The following is a 20,568-nucleotide window of genomic DNA, read 5'->3' as shown; positions in this document are numbered from 1 at the left end:
TAATATACACTAACAATTCCGCCTCTTTAGTATGAGCCAGATTGACCTCTACAAACAGTGGATCGCTCTATATAGTTAGAGCGTCCGTGTTACCAAGCAACGGCTTCCACGTGATCCAGCCTGACATCACCTGATGAAGCCGGAATACACAACACGCCCCCATACAACAGACAACTCCCCTGCCATCGGAGCGTCCCTGTAACCTGAACAACGGCTCTCACGTGGTCCGGCCCTGCCTCCCCTTCCATCGGAGTGTTTTCTTTGTAATCCCGATCACGTGACCCGCACCTGCTTATGGAACACCCAATGCTATGTCATCAGTAAGCGCAGTTTTGAGCGCATCTTATGCGCACCTTGATGTGTTTCAAATTATTTCTTATCACAGGGCCGGCCCCCCGTTCGCCCCCCCCCCCCTCTCCCCTTTCCCCTTTCTAGTGGACATCGTCAAGTCATGTGACTATGAAAGTATGTAATATTGTGATTTTTCGTTCAACAATGTATGAACATATTTATTATGTGTACACCAGCAGTCTATTATGAGGACTTGCTGTTTTACACATTATATCTGTTGTATAATCATTCAGGCAACACCCCCTCTGATCCTGTGACCAGCCTATGGGCGGTACTTTGTGTGTATAAATATGTGCACCTTTGCGCTGTTTAAGTTGTGCAGCTTTTTTGTACCTGATGAAGGGGAGTGATTCCCCGAAACGCGTTGTATCGCTGCAATAAAAGATTCTTATCCTGATTCTGGCGACTGGTCGATGGTATTTTGCGCTGTGGGACGTATTTGACATTTTCTGTAACTAACGGCATGGCGGCCCGTGCCAGACTTTATTAAAAACCAAGCTTGTGACTTCTCTCCTCCCCCCCCCCCGACATGTACCCCTAGTACCTTGCTGATAAGCCACAAATCAGGGTGTAGCCGAGACAAGTTAGGACCTAGAAGCAAAACAATCAAGGCATTAACCCTGGATTGTGCATTCGTCGTAAAGAACCACGCAAACAAGTAAAAATAAAAAATCAAATTTATTATTTTTTTTTTATTTTTTTCATTAAATTTTATTTATTTTTTTTTTATTTTTTTTTACCATTAACTCTTGCCAATAAGAATTGCCTAACCTGGGGGGAAAGCTACCACCGCAAGCTGCGCCTACTAAGCCCCTGTACTGGCTTGACACTGAGACAAGTGAACCTCGGCTCCTGACCAGCAATCCCAGCTAGGATTTACTACGGTGGACCAGGTCTGTAGACCGTGCAGTACTCTGTAACACACCCCTCCCCGGAGACCTAGTACTCACCTGTATGGACTAATTAATCCCCCGTGCCTAAATGAACCTCTTGGCGACCTTGTGTGCAGCCGGCAGAAGGAAGCTAGCCACCGGCTATGACCTGCTCCCCCTGAACGGCCTGGTTCTCTCATCCCTGATCCCTGCCTCACTAACGGCACGGCGGCCCGTGCCAGACTTTAACGAAGATAAGGAGCGGGGCCACGGTGTCCCCTGTGTCCCTACATGATAACCGCGTGGGGAGCCGCGCAGCTCCCTGGCAGAGTGAACCAGTGCGGAGGAACCCCCATCAGCCAGGGGCCGACCCACCGCCGGCTGGACACCCGTACCGCGTGGGGAGCCGCGCAACTCCCTGGCACCATGAACCGGGCCAGGGGGAGCCCTTCATACACCGTGGCCCCCGCCCCCCATCAGCAAAATTCGTGTGCCGCGTGGGGAGCTCATGCTGCTCCCTGGCAGAGTGCACCAGTGCGGGGGTGCCCCCCATCAGCCAGGGGCCGACCCACCGCCGGCTGGTCACTTCTGCCGCGTGGGGAGCAGTGCAGCTCCCTGGCATTATGAACCGGGGCAGGGGGAGCCCAACTTCCATCAGGGGCTCAGCCCCCCACCGGTTTTGAAGTCGATGCCGCGTGGGGAGCCACGAAGCTCCCTGGCAGAGTGCACCAGTGCGGGGGTGCCCCCCATCAGCCAGGGGCCGACCCACCGCCGGCTGGTCACTCCTGCCGCGTGGGGAGCAGCGCAGCTCCCTGGCATTGTGAACCCTGGCATTTTGAAGTCGATGCCGCGTTGGGGGCCACGAAGCTCCCTGGCAGAGTGCACCAGTGCGGGGGAGCCCCCATCAGTCAGGGGCCGACCCACCGCCGGCTGGACACCCGTACCGCGTGGGGAGCCGCTCAACTCCCTGGCATTATGCTCCGGTGCGGGGGAGCCCCCCTCACCTAGGGGAACGAGCCCCCCGCCGGCCGGACCCTAAGGCCCCTTTCACACGGGCGAGTTTTCCGTGCGGGTGCGATCCGTGCGGCGAACGTATGGTACCTGCACTAAATCCTGACCCATTCATTTCTATGGGGCTGTGCACATGAGCGTCGTTTTTAACGCATCACTTGTGCGTTCAGTGGAAATCGCAGCATGCTCTATATTGTCCAATTTCGACGTGACGCAGGCCCCATAGAAATGAATGGGGTGTGTGAAAATCGGATGGCATCCGCAAGCAAGTACGGATGCCGTGCGATTTGCACGCACGGTTGCTAGGAGACGATCGGGATGGAGACCCAATCATTATTATTTTCCCTTATAACATGGTTATAAGGGAAAATAATAGCATTCTAAATACAGAATGCATAGTAAACCAGCGCTAGAGGGGTTAAAAAAATATAAAAAATAATTTAACTCACCTTATAGTCCACTTGATCACGAAGCCCGGCATCTCCTTGTGTCTCCTCTGCGCTGAGCGGCTGAACAGGACCTGGGGTGAGCTGCTCCATTAAATATCGGTTAAGGATCTTCGATGACGTCACTCCGGTCATCACATGGTCTTTTACCATGGTGAATCACCATGGTAAAAGATCATGTGACGTACCATGTGATGACCGGAGTGACGTCATCGAAGGTCCTTAACCTGTATTTAATGGAGCAGCTCACCCCAGGTCCTGTTCAGCCGCTCAGCGCAGAGGAGACACAAGGAGATGCCGGGCTTCGTGATCAAGTGGACTATAAGGTGAGTTAAATTATTTTTTATTTTTTTTTAACCCCTCTAGCGCTGGTTTACTATGCATTCTGTATTCAGAATGCTATTATTTTCCCTTATAACCATGTTATAAGGGAAAATAATACAATCTTCAGAACATCAATCCCAAGCCCGAACTTCTATGAAGAAGTTCGGGTTTGGGTACCAAACATGCGCGATTTTTCTCACGCGAGTGCAACGCATGACAATGTTTTGCACTCGCACGGGAAAATCGTGCATTTTCCCGCAACGCACCCGGCTCCTATCCGGGCAAAAAAACTGACGCCCGTGTGAAAGAGGCCTAACACTGTGCGCTGCAGAGAAGCAGCTTCTCACCCTCACCGACGTCAGGATATCCAGGTATGCTGAACTCCTCTCACTGGGAAGCCAGGTGTGGCTCATCAAACGCTGTAACGACGTACAGAGTGAGAGGGACGCTGGCTGTTGAAGTAGGCAGCCATGCCCCTCCCACAAATACAGGCCAATAAATCGGCCTTACACGTAATAACCAAGGAGTGATTTATGCTATAAGATGTCCCTGTGAAAAGTTATACATTGGGCGAACAAAAAGACAATTGAAGAAACGAATAAGTGAACATATGTATAATATAAAGAAAAAATCTGAGGGGCACCTTCTTTCAAGACACTTTAAAGAAAAACATGATGGGAGGTTCGAGGGATCGTCATTTGTTGGGCTGGCAAGTGTGGAAAATGAGGCAAGATTATATTAAAAGCCTGTCAAGGAAAGAAACGCAATGGATCTTTAATATGGACACATTGATACCTAGGGGCCTTAATTCTGAAATAAAATTATTTGGTTTCGAATGAGGCACCATTTAGACTCGTTGCGCGGTGAGGGTGTATGCAGGGAAGCGGTGTCTATATAAGGAAATCAGCAGTAGCGTCCAAGTGATTCCCTGATGAAGACCATCGTAATTTGCTCGAACTGCGTTGGATGGTATTGTGGTGCTACAGATGACACGTAGCTCATAGTGGTGTCAGTTACTACTCCGATGCCTCCCCCCTGTGTCAGTTATTACTCCGATGCCTCCCCCCTGTGTCAGTCATTACTCCGATGCCTCCCCCTGTGTCAGTCATTACTCTGATGCCTCCCCCCTGTGTCAGTCACTACTCCGATGCCTCCCCCCTGTGTCAGTCATTACTCCGATGCCTCCCCCCTGTGTCAGTCACTACTCCGATGCCTCCCCCCTGTGTCAGTCATTACTCCGATGCCTCCCCCCTGTGTCAGTCACTACTCCGATGTCTCTGCCCTGTGCCTACTTCAAAGAAAAAATTTAAAATATCCACCAGGAAATTCTACAGAAACTGCCTTTGCCAAAGTGACAAACGACCTCCTGACAGCTAAATGCAGTGGTTAGTGATGAGCGAAATTATGAAAAATTCGATTTGTCTGCTTCACCGAATTTCACAAGGAAATTTTAAATCATGAAAAATTACTTTACTGTCATGAAGCGCACTCCTTTGTATGTAGTGGGCACAATGCCGGGGAACAGTGATCATGCCTCCCCCCGTCATTGAACCCCTCAGATGCCGCTTTCATCGCTGATCGCGCATCTGATGCTACAATTGTAGCCAGCGTTCTGGTGTGGTGAGGTCACATGTCACCCCATGCAAGGTTTCGCATTGTATCTTCAATCAAGATGGCTGTGAAGGCCTCTCTGCGAGCAAAAGGATTGGATGAGTATTTTTTTTTTCTTGCTGCAGTTTCAGGGAAAAATAGATTTGTTACTACAAAGCGCAAGGAAATTTGGCTTCACAGCGAATCAAATTTTTCCTGAAATTCGGATCGAAGTCAATTTTACTAATCCTTCTCACTCTTTCAGTATATCATTCGCTGGCTCTACTTCTTCTCCTCTTCCTCTTGCTGTTGTGGTTCTTCAGGGTTCAGTCCTTGGTCATCTCCTCTTTTCTCTGTACACAGCCCTATTGGACAGACTATCAGCAGATTTGGTTTCCAGTACCATCTCTATGTCGATGACACCCAACTGTATACCTCTTCCTGTGACATCACCCCTTGCTGCACTGAAGAACACCAGTGACTGTTTGTCCACTATGTCTAACATCATGTCCTCCAGTAACTGTCTGCTGTCTGTAACATCATGTCCTCCAGTAACTGTCTGCTGTCTGTAACATCATGTCCTCCAGTAACTGTCTGCTGTCTGTAACATCATGTCCTCCAGTAACTGTCTGCTGTCTGTAACATCATGTCCTTCAGTAACTGTCTGCTGTCTGTAACATCATGTCCTCCAGTAACTGTCTGCTGTCTGTAACATCATGTCCTCCAGTAACTGTCTGCTGTCTGTAACATCATGTCCTCCAGTAACTGTCTGCTGTCTGTAACATCATGTCCTCCAGTAACTCCAGTAAGGTTTGTCTTTTTGCTGATGACACAAAGATATGTAACAGGGTTGATGTTCCTGGAGGGAAACGCCAAATGGAAAAGGACTTAGGAAAACTAGAAGAATGGTCAGAACTCTGGCAACTGAAATTTAATGTGGATAAGTGCAAGATAATGCACCTGGGGCGTAAAAACCCAAGGGCAGAATATAGAATATTCGACACAGTCCTGACCTCAGTATCTGAGGAAAGGGATTTAGGAGTAATTATTTCAGAAGACTTAAAGGTGGGAAGACAATGTAATAAAGCAGCACGAAATGCCAGCAGAATGCTTGGATGTATAGGGAGAGGTATAAGCAGTAGAAAGAGTGAAGTGCTTATGCCGCTGTACAGAACACTGGTGAGACCTCACTTGGAGTATTGTGCGCAGTACTGGAGGCCATATCTCCAGAAGGATATAGATACTCTAGAGAGAGTTCAGAGAAGAGCTACTAAACTGGTCCATGGATTGCAGGATAAAACTTACCAGGAAAGGTTAAAAGACCTTAATATGTATAGCTTGGAAGAAAGAAGAGACCGAGGGGATATGATAGAAACTTTTAAATACATAAAGGGAATCAACTCGGTAAAGGAGGAGAGCATATTTAAAAGAAGAAAAACTACCACAAGAGGACACAGTTTTAAATTAGAGGGGCAAAGGTTTAAAAGTAATATAAGGAAGTATTACTTTACTGAGAGGGTAGTGGATGCATGGAATAGCCTTCCTGCAGAAGTGGTAGCTGCAAATACAGTGAAGGAGTTTAAGCATGCATGGGATAGGCATAAGGCCATCCTTCATATAAGATAGGGCCGGGGCTATTCATAGGATTCAGATATATTGGGCAGACTAGATGGGCCAAATGGTTCTTATCTGCCGACACATTCTATGTTTCTATGTTTCTATGCTGTCTGTAACATCATGTCCTCCAGTAACTGTCTGCTGTCTGTAACATCATGTCTTTCAGTAACTATCTGCTGTCTGTAACATCATGTCCTCCAGTAACTGTCTGCTGTCTGTAACATCATGTCCTCCAGTAACTGTCTGCTGTCTGTAACATCATGTCCTCCAGTAACTGTCTGCTGTCTGTAACATCATGTCCTTCAGTAACTATCTGCTATCTGTAACATCATGTCCTCCAGTAACTGTCTGCTGTCTGTAACATCATGTCCTCCAGTAACTGTCTGCTGTCTGTAACATCATGTCCTCTCTCTATCTTATATAGTTACATAGTTGTTAAGGTTGGAAAAAGACAAAAGTCCATGAAGTCCAACTTGTAATCCTGCTGTATCGCTCCACGGAACAAATCCCTGGATCAGTGTCCATCTTCCATTTAAGGAGGGTTTGGGCTAAAGGGAAAGGGTGTGTAGAACATGATTTCTATACATTGTCAGAAGCCTCAATGTTATTTTGAAATAAAAAGTAATCTAAACCTTTCTTTAAGCATCTCCTGTATTTCCTGTATCGGCTCCTGTGGCTCCTGTAAGGGCTGTGAATCTCTCAGAGATTCACAGCCCTTACTGTAAAGAATGCTTCTTACCTCTTATAACTGAATCTTTTTTTTTTTGTGTCCAGGTGCAGGGAGCGGCCCCTTAGATTTAATAGCTTCTCTTGTATTTTGTATAGTCTGTCCATTTCTAGGAAGGCCGGACTAGGAGCGCAGCTTTAGGGGAAGGCCATCATGAGGATGGTTTGGGTGTGAGGGATAGCATAGGAAGGGTTAATGAGTGGAGGAAGTTGGGGAGGGAGGAGTTTTTGTCATGGTGAGGGGGGTGGCTAACGGCTGAAAAGGGGAAAGAGACGAGGGGAAGGCGCCATTTGAGGTTAAGCCAGGCGAACGTAGGGCACAGGAGACGATGGCGGCGCTGAACATGTCGGTGGAGGAGTTACTTGTGTGGCTCAGATGGGAGGCGGAGGTGCGGGGGCCTGGCTAGCTTCAAGAACAGGTCGGTGGCTGCTTGGGGGAACCGACAGCGAAGGTTACTTCCTTGGAACGGGTTTCCCGCGGCGGGAGTCACCCGCCGGCAATCCTGAACCCTGGGTCCGGCATGAGTTAGGAGCCCCTCAGGGGACCCTTTGCGACGGAGAGTGCCAGTGCTGACTGCCATGAGGCGCTCCCGCCACGGGAGAAATCCGGTCATGCGGCAGAACCCGGAGCAGAGTGGGACGCCCCCTCCCCTGCTCGCTGCAGCACATGTGGCGGATTCAGGACCAGAATCTGTGGGCCGGCCCGGCTCTCCTTCCGACGGACGGTCAACTCAGCGGGGGCAGCATGTCCAGGGTGTGCGGGCTGCGCAGAGAGAGAAGGAAGACCTGCGCAGGCCCAGAGAAGCAGATGAAGGGTAAGAGGGATCCATCCACCACGTGGCAGGAGTCATGTTGCCATGTTACAGGCCTCCCAGTGGTGTTCAGAGGATATCCCAGGTTGTCCAGGATGAGCGGCCGTCAACTTCCAGGAGCAGCGCAGCAGGAGTTTCTGACCATCCGGAGTCCGGACCGGTGTCGGGGGAGGGACGGTCAGGGGTGATTTAGGCAGGGGTTTAGGTCAGTTTTTGGGGGGACTGGCGGGTTGGTTGTCGAATTTGGGGACGACTGGGGGGTCGACGTTGCCGACCTGGGGGCTGGGTCAGGGGACGGGGCGGGGTCAGTGGGGGGTGCAGTATCATCGGTATCGGTGGAAACGCAAGCCGGGGGAGGGGGAAGAGGAGGGTCCCAGGCTAGACAATAGGGCGCGGGACAAAGTGTATGTGTGCTTTGAAGGCCCCTTGGGGGCCCACTTGAAGCAGGAGGTAAAAGAAAAAATTTAGAAAGGGGAACATGTGGAAATATTTTCATTTAAATTTAATTTGAATAGAATTAAGAGGGACGACGGGAAAAAAGGGGGGAGGATGAAAAGCGGCGCTATCGGTTAATTCTACGCTCGTTTAACATTTGGCTGCAGGCTTTCGCTATACTAGCGAGTGTCATTGGGGAAAAGTCTCCGGAATGCTGTTCTGCGTTATTCTGTTATCAGGATGCTATAGGTGAGGCGTATCGGGTTTTACAGGGGGGGGGGGGGGGGGGGGTTGGGTGGCTCTGCTATGATGAACAGTTCCGACAATGCAAGGCGGTGAGGCCGGATATTAGGTGGGATCAGAAGGATATTGGGCTTTGGTTCAAGGTGACGGCACCGACTAGGACAGTGCAGCCATTTCGTGGGGAACTTGGGGGGTATACATCGGGAATGCTTGCGGCAGCATCAGCGAAAGGCTTATATTTTCTTTTCAACAAAGGAAACTGGGGCTAAGTGCAAAGTTAAACACGAATGCACTTCGTGCGGGGGGCCCCATGGAGCCAGCCGTTGTTTTAGGGGGGGAAACATAAAGGGGGGGGGGGACGCTGCTGGAAAAGGGTCAGACGCCAGTGCGGGTAGAAAGGATGCAGGAGTTTCTAGATAGGTGCCCGGATCGGGCGGCGGCCAGTTTGTTAGCTAACGGTTTTAAGTTCGGTTTCCGTATTTCTTCAGTTACGCCGGTCCATAAGAATCTGAGGTCCGCGCTTGATCACCCTGAAGTTGTTGCTGACAAATTGAGGAAGGAGGTGGAGTTGGGGCGGATGGCGGGCCCTTTCAGGGCGCCTCCGTTGGTCAATTTAAAAGTTTTGCCATTGGGGGTGGTCCCTAAGAAGGAGCCGAACAAGTTTCGGCTCATTCACCATCTGTTGTATTCGGTGGTGTATACGTCATTTGATGCGGCTGTGAAGTGGGTAAGGCAGTGGGGCAGGGGGACGTTGTTGGCCAAGGTTGCAATTGAAGCGGCTTTTTGCTTGTTACCGGTTCACGTGGAGAGCATGCATTTGTTGGGTAGTTTTTGGGATGGGGGTTATTTTGCAGACGGGTGCCTACCTATGGGGTGTTCGCTTTCTTGTGCATATTTTGAGACGTTTAGTTCATTTTTAGAATAGGTGGTGGTTGACGTTTCGGGTTGTTTGTCGGTCATTCATTATTTGGATGACTTTTTGTGTTTAGGGCCGGCAGATTCTCGAGTTTGTTCTTTGTTACTTCATACGTTGCAGTAGTTTTTTTGCTCATTTTGGGATACCGCTGGCGAGTGAGAAGACGGTTGGACCGGTGATGGAATTGTGTTTTCTGGGAATTATTATAGACACTGTAAAGATGGAGTGTAGACTTCCGGAGGACAAACTGTTGAATCTGCAGCAGGAGGTTTCTAAGGCGATAAAGCGGAAAAAGATTAGGTTGCGGGACTTGCAGTCCTTATTGGGGAAACTTAATTTCGCATGTGAGATTATGACGATGGGTCTAATTTTTAGCAGACGCTTGGCCGCGGCTATGGCATGTGTTTCCGCGCCGTATCACTTTGTACAGTTACGAAAAGAGTTAAAAGGGCACTTACGGGTATGGGCGGAGTTTTTACAACAGTACAATAGTCGTACGTTGCTTATGGGGTACGCTTGTGACAATGTGGACTTTAAGTTATATACGGACACGTCGGGGGGAAGTGGTTTTGGGGCTTATTTCCAGGGACAATGGTGTGCGGGTATGTTACCGGAGACGTGGGTTACGCGGGGTTGGATTAAGAACCTGTCATGGCGGTGGTGTTGTGGGGGGAGAGATTCGCAAATAGGAAGGTGTTTTTCCATTGTGATAATCTGGGGGTGGTGCAGGCCATCAACAGCTTATCGGCATCTTCCCCGTCAGTGGTCAGGCTCTTGCAATTTTTGGTCTTGCGTTGTTTGTCGATTAATACTTGGGTGGTTGCGGAGCATGTTGCAGGGGAGTCTAAGGCCTCATGCAAACGACCGTTGTGTTCCGTTCCGCAAAATGGGGTTCCTTTGTTCCGTGATCCGTTTCCGTTTTTGTTTCTGTGTGCCTTCCTTTATTTTTGGAGGATCACCAGACATAAAGGAAAGTAAAAAAAAATCTAAGACAGGTTTGCCATGCAAATGATAGGAAAAAAACGGACGCGGATGACAATCTTGTGTGCCTCCGTGTTTTTTAGCGGTCCCATTGACTTGAATGGGTCCGCAAACCGTTTTCCGTGAAAATAATAGGACAGGTTATATTTTTTTGACGGACTGGAACCACGGATCACGGACGCGGATGACAAACGGTGCATTAGCCGAGTTTTCAACTGACCCATTGAAAGTCAATGGGTCCGCAGAAAATCACGAAAAGCTGCACAACGGACACGGAATAAAACGGTCGTGTGCATGAGGCCTAATTCTGTGGCGGATGCTCTTTCTCGTTCACAGTGGGAGCAGTTCCGGCTTCTAGTTCCAGATGCGGAGGAAGAGAGTCTGGAGTTTCCAAACTGGCTTTGGGAGATCCTGGAGGAACAATAATGGGGTTGTTGAAGGACTTGCTGAGTCCTGGTACCTGGATGGCATATGGTAAGGCGTGGGAGACTTGGGAGAGGTGGACAGCTCGGATGGAGGCAGGCGTTGAAGACGGAGAGATGATATTGATGCTGTTACTAGGGCATTTGAAGGAAGAAGGTTGGTCGTTTCTCAGGTAAAATGTTTCGTTGCAGGTTTAGCGTTTGGTTTCAAGTTGCGTGGCTTAGCTGACCAGACAAAAGCCTTTCTGGTTCGACAGGTTTTGAAGGGTTGGCACAGGGGAGGTAAGGTTGAAGATCAGAGGAGGCCTATTTCTTTTAGGTTGCTTTTGGGGATGGGAGAAAAGTTGGGTGCTGTTTCTAGTTCTGGGTGGGAAGTGGTTTTATTCAAGGCTGCATTTGTGTTAACATGTTTTGGGGCATTTAGATTAGGGGAATTGGTGAGTGGCAGTGTCAGCAGAGCGGGGGGTTGAGGTGTGACGATGTTGACTTATATTTGGACAGGGTTGTTGTTCGTATACGGAAGTCAAAAGCTGGGTCCTCATTCCTGTTGTTCTAATCATTGACTTTTCTGTTGCCATGTTATTTATGACTGTTTCTACATGACGCCCTGAACTGTAAAGCGCTGCGGAATATGTTGGCGCTATATAAATAAAGATTATTATATTATTGTTATTATTGTATTGACTACATCGGGAGCGAGAGAAAGAGAATCATTTGTAGAGAAAGCTAAATACTCCCTCTGCTGTCTATCAGGTGTAACAGCAGGCAGATCCACCACCACTGACTTGTCTCCTAATCTGTCCATACAGCTTGGAACAGCACGCCAATATATATTATTAGGAGGTGCCACGGAAAGGGTTCTTCAGCCACGTCGGTCAGTGCTAAATATTCTGGGTGCATTCAGAATGCATTGAATAATAGTTGTCTTTATTATTCTTTTTCAGTTCATCAAGTAGAATTTTTCTCCTATTTTTTCGCTCCAGCTACTGTAGCATAAATAAATCCAGATATGGTAAGTGATGACCTTTGTCAAGTCCCATCTGTCTGGAGAGATAAATATATAAATGGGACGAGGGCTGCATAAATCCAGTTGGGCCTTATTGGATCTGTGCAGCCGCCTTCCCTCTTTCTACATACTCTTCTTGTCCTGATCCTCTTTATACAATTTGCTCCCTCGTATCACAATGACAATTACAGCATTGTATTTATATTCACATTGTCTTTTATATATTTATCAACCATATTATGGTATCATGTTCTTAGCACTGTGTCAGTAAGCTCTGTAAGTGCACCAACAGTGGTTCCAGTTTGCTATCCGGGTTTCTTGGCTTATTCTAGGGTGCTACCTATTAGTGGCCTAGAAAGTTCACATTACTTGCTTCCTTAATCTCGGCATGTCTGGTTTATTCTATACTGGGGATCTGCCCCCCTGTGGGTTTGGGGTGGCCCCAACACAACGGCGGGTCCCACTGCCACCATTCAGGTGTCACCACGTGTTGCTGCTCTCCAGAAGGGATGGTAAGGTGTGATGCACCCCAGTGAGAAATAAGTCTAGAGAGTCAGGGTCTGCAGTAACCAGGGGGCTTCTTTACTGGAGGAACAAGTGCAAAACAACACAGGCGAGGCATAGGGCTGGCTTCTCCAGTCTCCTCCAGTGCAGAAGAAGGGTTCATGCTGAGGAAAGGCCTGAGCTAGCTGTCCCTCTTTCTCTTCAGAAGGCTGGTACCCTGGTCCAAGGCTGATGATCCAGGGTCTGTGGCAGAGTATCCCTTTCTCAGCATCTTCTCCTGGTCACTCAGTAGTCTGGCAGAGTCTCCTCTTCTAAGCACTGGTCCCTAACTGCAGGACACTAGGGGCTCTGACTGCGCTCCTTATATACAGTTTGTGGCTGAACTAGAACCTTCTGGTGGGAGGAGAGGAGAAGCTCAGCACAAACAGATACAATGTAACACTTTCCGTCTCTCATAGACTTACAGTAAAGCTTCAATGATAATGGCAATGACAGAGCAGTTTTTCCAGACAAAACCAGGTTTTCAGACATAATAACTAGAGATGAAGTCCTTAAAAATTTGATTCAGCTGCTTTGCTAAATTTTACAAAAATATTTGCTTCGTGGCAAATTACTTCGTGACGAGGCGTATTTAAGCGGGTGCAATGACAGTGATTGTGCCGTCCCCATCATTGAACCCCTCAGATGCTGTGTTCATTGCTGATCACGGCATCTGAGATGAATATTAAGGCCTTTCAGGGGTTGATGAGTTAAAAAAAATATCTAATTGTACTTGCCTTATCCATTTGAGTGCGAGGAGGCCACCATGGCCATCTTGCTTGAAGGTCTAGCGTGAAATCTCACGCATTGCATGATGACATCATCACGCTGGCTGGTGTGATGACATCATACGTCACCGTGCACAATATTTTGCCTGGGATCTTCAAGCAAGATTGTTGTGGTGGCGTCTTCTCACTTAAATGGAAGAGATGATTATAAGTTTTTTATTTTTATCGCCATTTCAGGGAAAATTGATTTGTTACCATCAAGCACAAGGAAATTTGGCTTTGTTGTGACTTGAATTTTCCCTGAAATTCGGATCCAAGTCCACTTTGGATACTTCGATTCACTCAACACTAATAATAACAGCGACCTGAGGAAGCGCAATTTCGTGCTAAACGGCCCTCGCTGCTGAGATGTGTGAGGTTTGCGTGTTCCGCCCGCCTGTCACCCTGAGCATTGTTATGCAAGATTAAAGGACTGCATTCAGCAACACGACAGTGGTGAGTGCCGCCACATTTCTTCTTCTTTTTTTCACCTCTTTAAGGGCTGCGCACGCCTATGGCTGTACTGTATTATGAGACGTGGACGTGCGGTGCATTTATTTTTGGAGTGTGTGGTTGGCGTTTTGTTTACCCAGCAGCTGTGCCGCCGCGCTTTCTACTGTGGACACTAATATTAACAGAGCTGAACCTGACATCCAAAGGTCAGACTCTCTGGTTTTGGTGGTAAACAAGTCTGACCTTTTCCCTCCAAAACATGGTCTTCTTTAAACCTAATGGTAGCTGTGGAAAATGACCAGCTTCTCATGAACAGGATATATATTGTAACAAACATAAAATGCAGTTACACCATATTAAACAGTATAAGCCAATGAAAGTTAACCCTTTAAAATGAAATAAAGTAAGGAGCTGGGGACTCTGCATAGGGGAAACAGGGGCAAATGTCCAGACTTCACCCCCTGCTCCAGGGCGCTACATACATACTAATATTGTCAGATGTTTTCTCTTGCTCAGATTGCATGAACTTCCCTTCTGGAGAGCTGTGTGTATACATATGGACACACAGAGAAGCCACCAATGGGCACTAATGGTTAATGAACACTGGTTGTAACCAAATCACTTTGTCCATGCATTTTCTTCTCCTACATTCAAACAGATTTTATTGTGTAGGAGTAAATACGTGGGATCCTGCCCTACTGGGCGGTATTTGAGCAGTGCTACTTTGGTGCCATTTTTATTTCTCTCTCTTGTATATTGTTAAGAAGTGTCTTGGTTACTTGGAAAAGGGGGCCTTGAGCCCAAAATGCATTGTGAAAGACTTCAACAAATGAATGTGAATTATGCTGCATCGGACTCATTGTGATTTTAAAGTTTGTACCTGAATGTCAAAAATTTAATTTTATGTATAATTATGTGTGTTTTAGTGGGTAGACAGCATGGCTTGGTAAGAATCTACAGTACTTGTGCCTTAAAGGGGTTCTACAGTTTGTTTTAACTAATGATCTATCCTCTGGATAGATCATCAGGACCTGATCGCGGGGGGGGGTTAGGGGGAGGGACACCTGGGACCCCCGCCAATCAGCTGTTTGAGAAGGCAGCGGCCCTCTCACTGTTTACCGCTGGCCCAGTGACGCTAGTTGATACTAGTCATGACATCACTGGGCCAGCAGTAAACAGTGAGAAGACTGTGGCGCTGCTGTCTTCTTAAACAACTGATCAGATGCTGATGATCTATCCACAGGATTGATCATCAGTTAAAACAAACTGTAGAACCCCTTTAAGATACCAAGTGGCCCAAAAATTTGGAGCAAAAGTTAGAAAAAAGTGTCTGGCCATGCACCAAATTTATCATACAGCACGAAGAAGTTTGATCTTTAGTCTGACTGTTTACGTTTACACTGACTAGATTGTAGATGGGGTTAGTACATCTGCCCCCTGTATCCCCTCTACTAGGAACATCACATATTCTTTGTCCGTCTGTTTTATTTCTGGTCACGTCTTTAAATATTAAGCTCTTACCTGCTGAGAAAGGCATGAAGGCCGACCTGTTGCGGAACTGCCCAACCTCATCCAAGAAATGCCCGGGGTTGAATACTTCCGGAGTCTCCCACTGAGATGGGTCTGACAGGACGGATGAGAGGAAGGGGATCACGGTTGTTCCCTGATAAAGAAAAGACATGTGTTATATAAATGTGTCTCGGTTATAATTATTGTAGTACTGTATACCAATGAATTTATTAGCAATGTGAACTATATGATAGCATGTAGCTACTGTACACCTCATGAAAGTGACTGCATATTACTGGGAAATGCCACATTATTTCATTGATGGAACCTGATGGAAAGAAGTGCAGAGACACACACATGCTGCTCATAGAAGTCTATGGAGAGGGAATGGGGGTGAAGAGGAGTAAAGAAATTCAGGCAGTCAAAAACAGATATGCTGCAGACAGAAGTCTAAGGACAGGGGAGGGTCAGGTAAAGGAAATAAGTGAAAAAGACAAACATGGACATGCTGCTCATATGACACTATGGAGAAGTGAGGAGGAGTAAAGAAGTGCAGAGAGACCTGATTCTTACTGAAGAATATAGAGAGAGGAGAAGGTAGTAGAGAGTGCAGACAGAAACTTACAGAGATGCTGGCTATAGAAGTCTATGGAGAGGGGAGAGGTGCTCTTTATCATTAGGGAGACCACCTATAATGCATGAGGAGTATTGTAATCCAGCCAACACTGATCTGCATTTCTGGAAAATAAATATGCAGATTAGCATATATTACACCTGCTGGCATTAAAAAGGCTTTGCGGATGATAGGCTGTGGTCCGGACCTTCTGGCAATTATGTAGCAGGCACATCTCCTGGAACAACTGTGATTCAAACGCAGACCCCCTGGTAGGTGAGGATTTTCTCTGGGCAACTGTAGGGCAGTAGGAAATGCTTCCAGAATGCTTCTGCCGCAGTCTTGGCTGTCAGGTCCTTCACAGGCACTGCTACAACAAACTTAGTGAAGTTATCAATAATGGTCATGGCATAAGTATAACCTGAGCGACTTGGCTCCAACTTCACATGATCAATGGCAACAAGCTCCAGAGGAGTTTTACTCACGATAGGATGGAGAGGTGCTCTCTGGTCATGGCGTTAACTTCTCCCGACGGCACAGGTAGTACATTCCCGTCGCCATTTTTCAATGTCTTCTCTCATCCCAATCCAATAGAACTTTCTGCGAATGGTGGCTTTAGTTTTCTGCACGCCAAAGTGTCCGGACTGGTTATGATACATCTCTAACACCAGACTGGCATCTCGACGGGGTGTGAGGATCTGGTACACCCTATCGCAGGACACTGGATCCAGGCTCCTTCTTAGCAACAGGCCTTTTTGAAGGAAGAGTTGTTGGCGATGTCTCCACAATTTCAATAGTTCTGGGTCTGCACTCTTCCTGCAGATTCTTTCAGGAGTTCTTCCGCTGGTAAGGAAGTCGAGCAGTTCACCGATGACTCTGACTGGAGCTTAATCCACCTTTCTTGTTCGCCTCTGGATTCAGGATTATTCGGTGGAGGGGATCAGCAGCTGAGTGATTTTCAGTGTGAACATTATCTTGCTGAGCAAATTTGTTGTAAAACGCCGGCATCTCCACTTCTTCTCAGGCATCCTTTGGTTCATCTGGTGCTTCTGTAGTGGGAAGCCGAGACAGGGCATCAGCATTATCATTTCAGCAGCCTGCCCGGTATTTCACAGTAAAGTCATAGTTGGCAAGGAGGGAGGCCCATCTTTGCTCCAGAGCCCCTAACTTGGCTGTATTCAGATGTGCCAGAGGATTGTTGTCCGTGAAGGCGACAAACGGAGTGGCAGCAAGGTAGTCCTTGAACTTTTCAGTCACAGCCCACACTAAAGCAAGGAACTCCAGCTTGAAGGAACTATAATTCTGATCGTTTGACTTAGCTCCCCTCAGGGATCTTCTGGCGTAGGCAATCACCCTCTCTTTGTTTGTCTTGCACCTGAGCCAACACGGCTCCCAGGCCTCTTTTACTGGCATCCGTATAGAGGTGGAACGGCTTCTGATAATCCGGGTAACCCAGGACAGGGGGCTCAGTCAGCTTCTTCTTTAGGAGCTGGAAGGCAATCTCCCTTTCTTCATTCCATTCAACAGGGATAGGAGTCTTTGGACTCTTTTTGGGATGCCCCCTTAGGAGTACCTGGATCGGATCCGCAATCTGTGCAAAATGCGGGATGAAGAGTCTGTAATATCCTGCAAAGCTGAGGAAACTTCTCACCTCCTTCACGGTGGTAGGAGTAGGCCAATTACGGACAGCAGCAAGTTTATCAGGATCAGGCTGGACTCCTTCTGCACTAACAACGTGCCCTAGGTACTTAACTGCTGGTTTCAGCAGATGACACTTGGACGGCTTGATTTTAAGGCCATATTTAACGAGGACTTGGAACACTTCAGCCAGATGTTTTAAATGATCCTCATATGTCTTGGAGTATATAATGACGTCATCCAAGTATAGCAGTACAGTCTCAAAGTTCTTATGGCCTAAACAACGCTCCATCATCCATTGGAACGTCCCTGGAGCGTTATACAGTCCGAAAGGCATGTAATTAAATTCAAACAGGCCCATAGGCGTAGTGAAAGCAGTCTTTTCCCGGTCTTCCGGGGCCATAGGTACCTGCCAGTATCCACTGGTTAAGTCCAGAGTTGAGAAGTAGGCTGATGACCCCAGGGCAGTCAAAGACTCTTCAATGCGTGGCAACGGATAAGCGTCTTTGTGGGTGATTTGATAGATTTTTCTATAGTCCACGCAGAACCTAATGCTGCCATCTTTTTTACGAACAAGAACTAGGGGCGCAGCCCAGGGACTATGACTGTCCCGGATTATATTAGAGTCCTTCACTTCCTGTATCATCTCTTTTACAGACTGATAGGTAGTAGGTGGTATGGGTCTGTATCTCTCCTTGATAGGAGGATGAGAGCCAGTGGGTATGGTGTGTTTGATTACACTGACCTCTCCGTAGTCCATGTAGTGCTTGCTAAAAGCCTTGTGGTGCTCTTTCACCAGATTCAGGACTCCCTCTATTTGCTCCTTTTGGGTGGATTCGTTCCCCACATGAAGTTCCTCCCACCAGGATACTAAAGAGTCGCTGGCAGGGGCGCTGCTGCTCTGTGCGGTTTGGAACGTCTCCGTGGCAGGCAGACGGATAACATCCTGGAAGGATACCTGAAAAAGCTGAGCAACAGGGCAGTGCTTAGAGAGAGTAACAGGGTGATCACCGAAATTTATCAAACGGACAGGCACTTTACCTTGAGATACAGTCACCAGGCTCTTGGCTGCTCGCTTGAAGGGATGATTCTCAATTTGGATAGGCTCCACTAGGGCTTGATAGTCTTGGCCCTGGATCCCTAGCACAGCACGACACCACAGGATGATCTGGAAATTCGGTTGCAGGATTACCGGCTGGTTATCCCGGATCCGGGCAGTACAGATTTCTCCTTTTTCATTTGCAAATTTTTGCTGAGCACACAGCACACTGATAGTCTTTTGAATTACTCTTTTAGAAGCAGGTGAAGCTGAAGGTATGGATTGGTTCAATGCCTCAAGCACCTCGGAGTAACAACTTTTAAAAACATTAGTCCCTAAGATCACGGGGTGTCCCCCTTTATCTCCGGCTTGCACCACAATCACACCTTGTTGTGGTAAGGTGGCTTCTCCCACCTGAAGGGTAGGTTCCCAGTACCCATGGACTTTCACCGGGTTGCCGTTGCTAGCAATAATATCCAGCCAGGATTCCGGTGGCTAGTGAGGAGACTTGAATCCCAGAATTTGTCAAAGGTGGGTTGTTGAATGGTGGTGACCTGAGACCCAGTATCCAGCAGGGCTTCAAGAGGTATCCGTTGATGCATATGTTAAATTTTGGACGAGACCCTACGTATCTGGGCATCCAACTTGGATCCTTCAGACCTACTGTTCTACCTCCCGAGGGGCGGTCCTCTGCCTCGGGGGTGGCCCGTTTAATTGCCAACACGTTTATTCAGTATGTCTATATTCTTTTACAATAGTGGCAGACAGGCTGCTTGCGACTCTTAGACCGGTAACTCGGTTGCCCATCGGGTTTTTTGGGGTAGACCTCTTTGTATGCAGGCGGGAGGAGCCTTTGAGGAAGGGGGCTTTCGTCTTCCAATAACAATGGTCTTTCCCATTCCTCTATTTTCCTGCACACTTTTTCTAGGCTCTTAGTGAGATGGTTAACTTGATCCATTAATGCCGCCACCACATCTGTTACTGGAGCCTGAGTGGCTTGACTGGCTCCGGATGGTCTCACATTAACAGTTTTTGGCTGGCAGGCCTGAGGTTCAAGGGAGGCTGCTGGCCCTGTGGGTGGGTTTTGACCTAGGATACTGATGGCCAGCTCTTTAAAGTCCAAAAACGCACAATTGGGGTATTGGGCCGACAGCATCCTCAGCTGGCCCTTTAAGTGCTCAGTGTTTACCCCCGCAATGAACTGCTCTCTTAGAGTCCGGTCCTGTTCCTCAGCCTCTCGGGGGTCCACCTGGACCACAGCCCTCAAGGTCTCTTGCAGGGACAAAGCAAAATCCCCGAGTGACTCACCAGGCTGTTGCTTCCTGCTGAAAAATCGCATCTTAACTTCTGACACTGTTCTGGCCTCAAACGTGGTGCCGAGGCGATCAAAAATCTGTTCCAGGCTATTCTTTTCAGAGCTGGGCCATCACATGACTTCCCTGCGGGCGGCCCCTTCTAGCTGTGCTAAGAGGATCTCCATTTGTTGCTCAGTGGAGATAGGATAGAGCCGGAATAAGGCCAGGATCTGGTCTTTAAAGTCCTTCAGTTTGTGGGCTTCCCCGGAATATCAAAATAATATGGCATGGTCAGCGGCATCAGACTGGATGCTGCCGCAGCGGCGGGCGCCCTGTTCTCATCTTGGTGAATTACAGAAGGCTCATTGGGGGCCACCTGCTCCGTTCCCTCAGGCGCGGACATGGCGTGGTCTATGGAGGCAAGTTCTATATGCAGACCCACGCTGGACTTCACTTTCTTAGGCCGTTGCTAACAGTGACCACGGAGAAGGTATGGCCCTTTAAGAAGCAGCAAAGCAGGCCAAAATCCGAATTGGATGTGTTTTTCCCCTGGGTTAAGTCTCTTATTACTAACGAGGGACCTCCCCCCAGTCTCCCAGCAAGGATCGGAATTCTCCCATTGCTCGAATATAAAGGAATCGGTTAGTACCGAAAGTTTACTCACTCCGGTGATGCGCAGTCCAAGTCTCGCGAGGCACGAGATCACGTTGTGCGGAGGTCCCACGCGCAGCATCAGGAGATAGGCGCGGCCTCTCTGAGCTCCGGGATTCAAGGTAGGCCGCATCTTCTTTACAGACAGGGCGGTACCTTTCCTTCTTTTTCGCGCCAGAGGGACACAGCGATGTCGCAACGATAAATTCAGTCAGCTTAGGCGGCCATCTTTAAGCATAAGGCTGTCCATTCACTGACATCAAGCGGTGACTTAGGAAGCAGCAAACAGTCCACAAAATACAGTTTTC

At 48.1% G+C, this 20,568-nt stretch overlaps 1 protein-coding gene across 1 annotated transcript in view; it reads right to left on the bottom strand.

Moving 5' to 3' along the window:
- Positions 1 to 20,568, bottom strand: part of LOC122938409 (cytochrome P450 2C39-like) — a 103,579-nt gene that overhangs the window by 16,159 nt on the left and 66,852 nt on the right. The window contains exon 9 of the mRNA XM_044293891.1: positions 15,037 to 15,178. Within this exon, the coding sequence (XP_044149826.1) occupies positions 15,037 to 15,178 (142 nt within the window). The remainder of the gene's footprint in view (positions 1 to 15,036; positions 15,179 to 20,568) is intronic.

This window comes from Bufo gargarizans, chromosome 5 (genome assembly GCF_014858855.1).
Source record: "Bufo gargarizans isolate SCDJY-AF-19 chromosome 5, ASM1485885v1, whole genome shotgun sequence".
Taxonomy (NCBI): domain Eukaryota; kingdom Metazoa; phylum Chordata; class Amphibia; order Anura; family Bufonidae; genus Bufo; species Bufo gargarizans.
The sequence above is the reverse complement of the archived record's forward strand: the minus strand, read 5'-3'. Positions and strand labels throughout refer to the sequence as shown.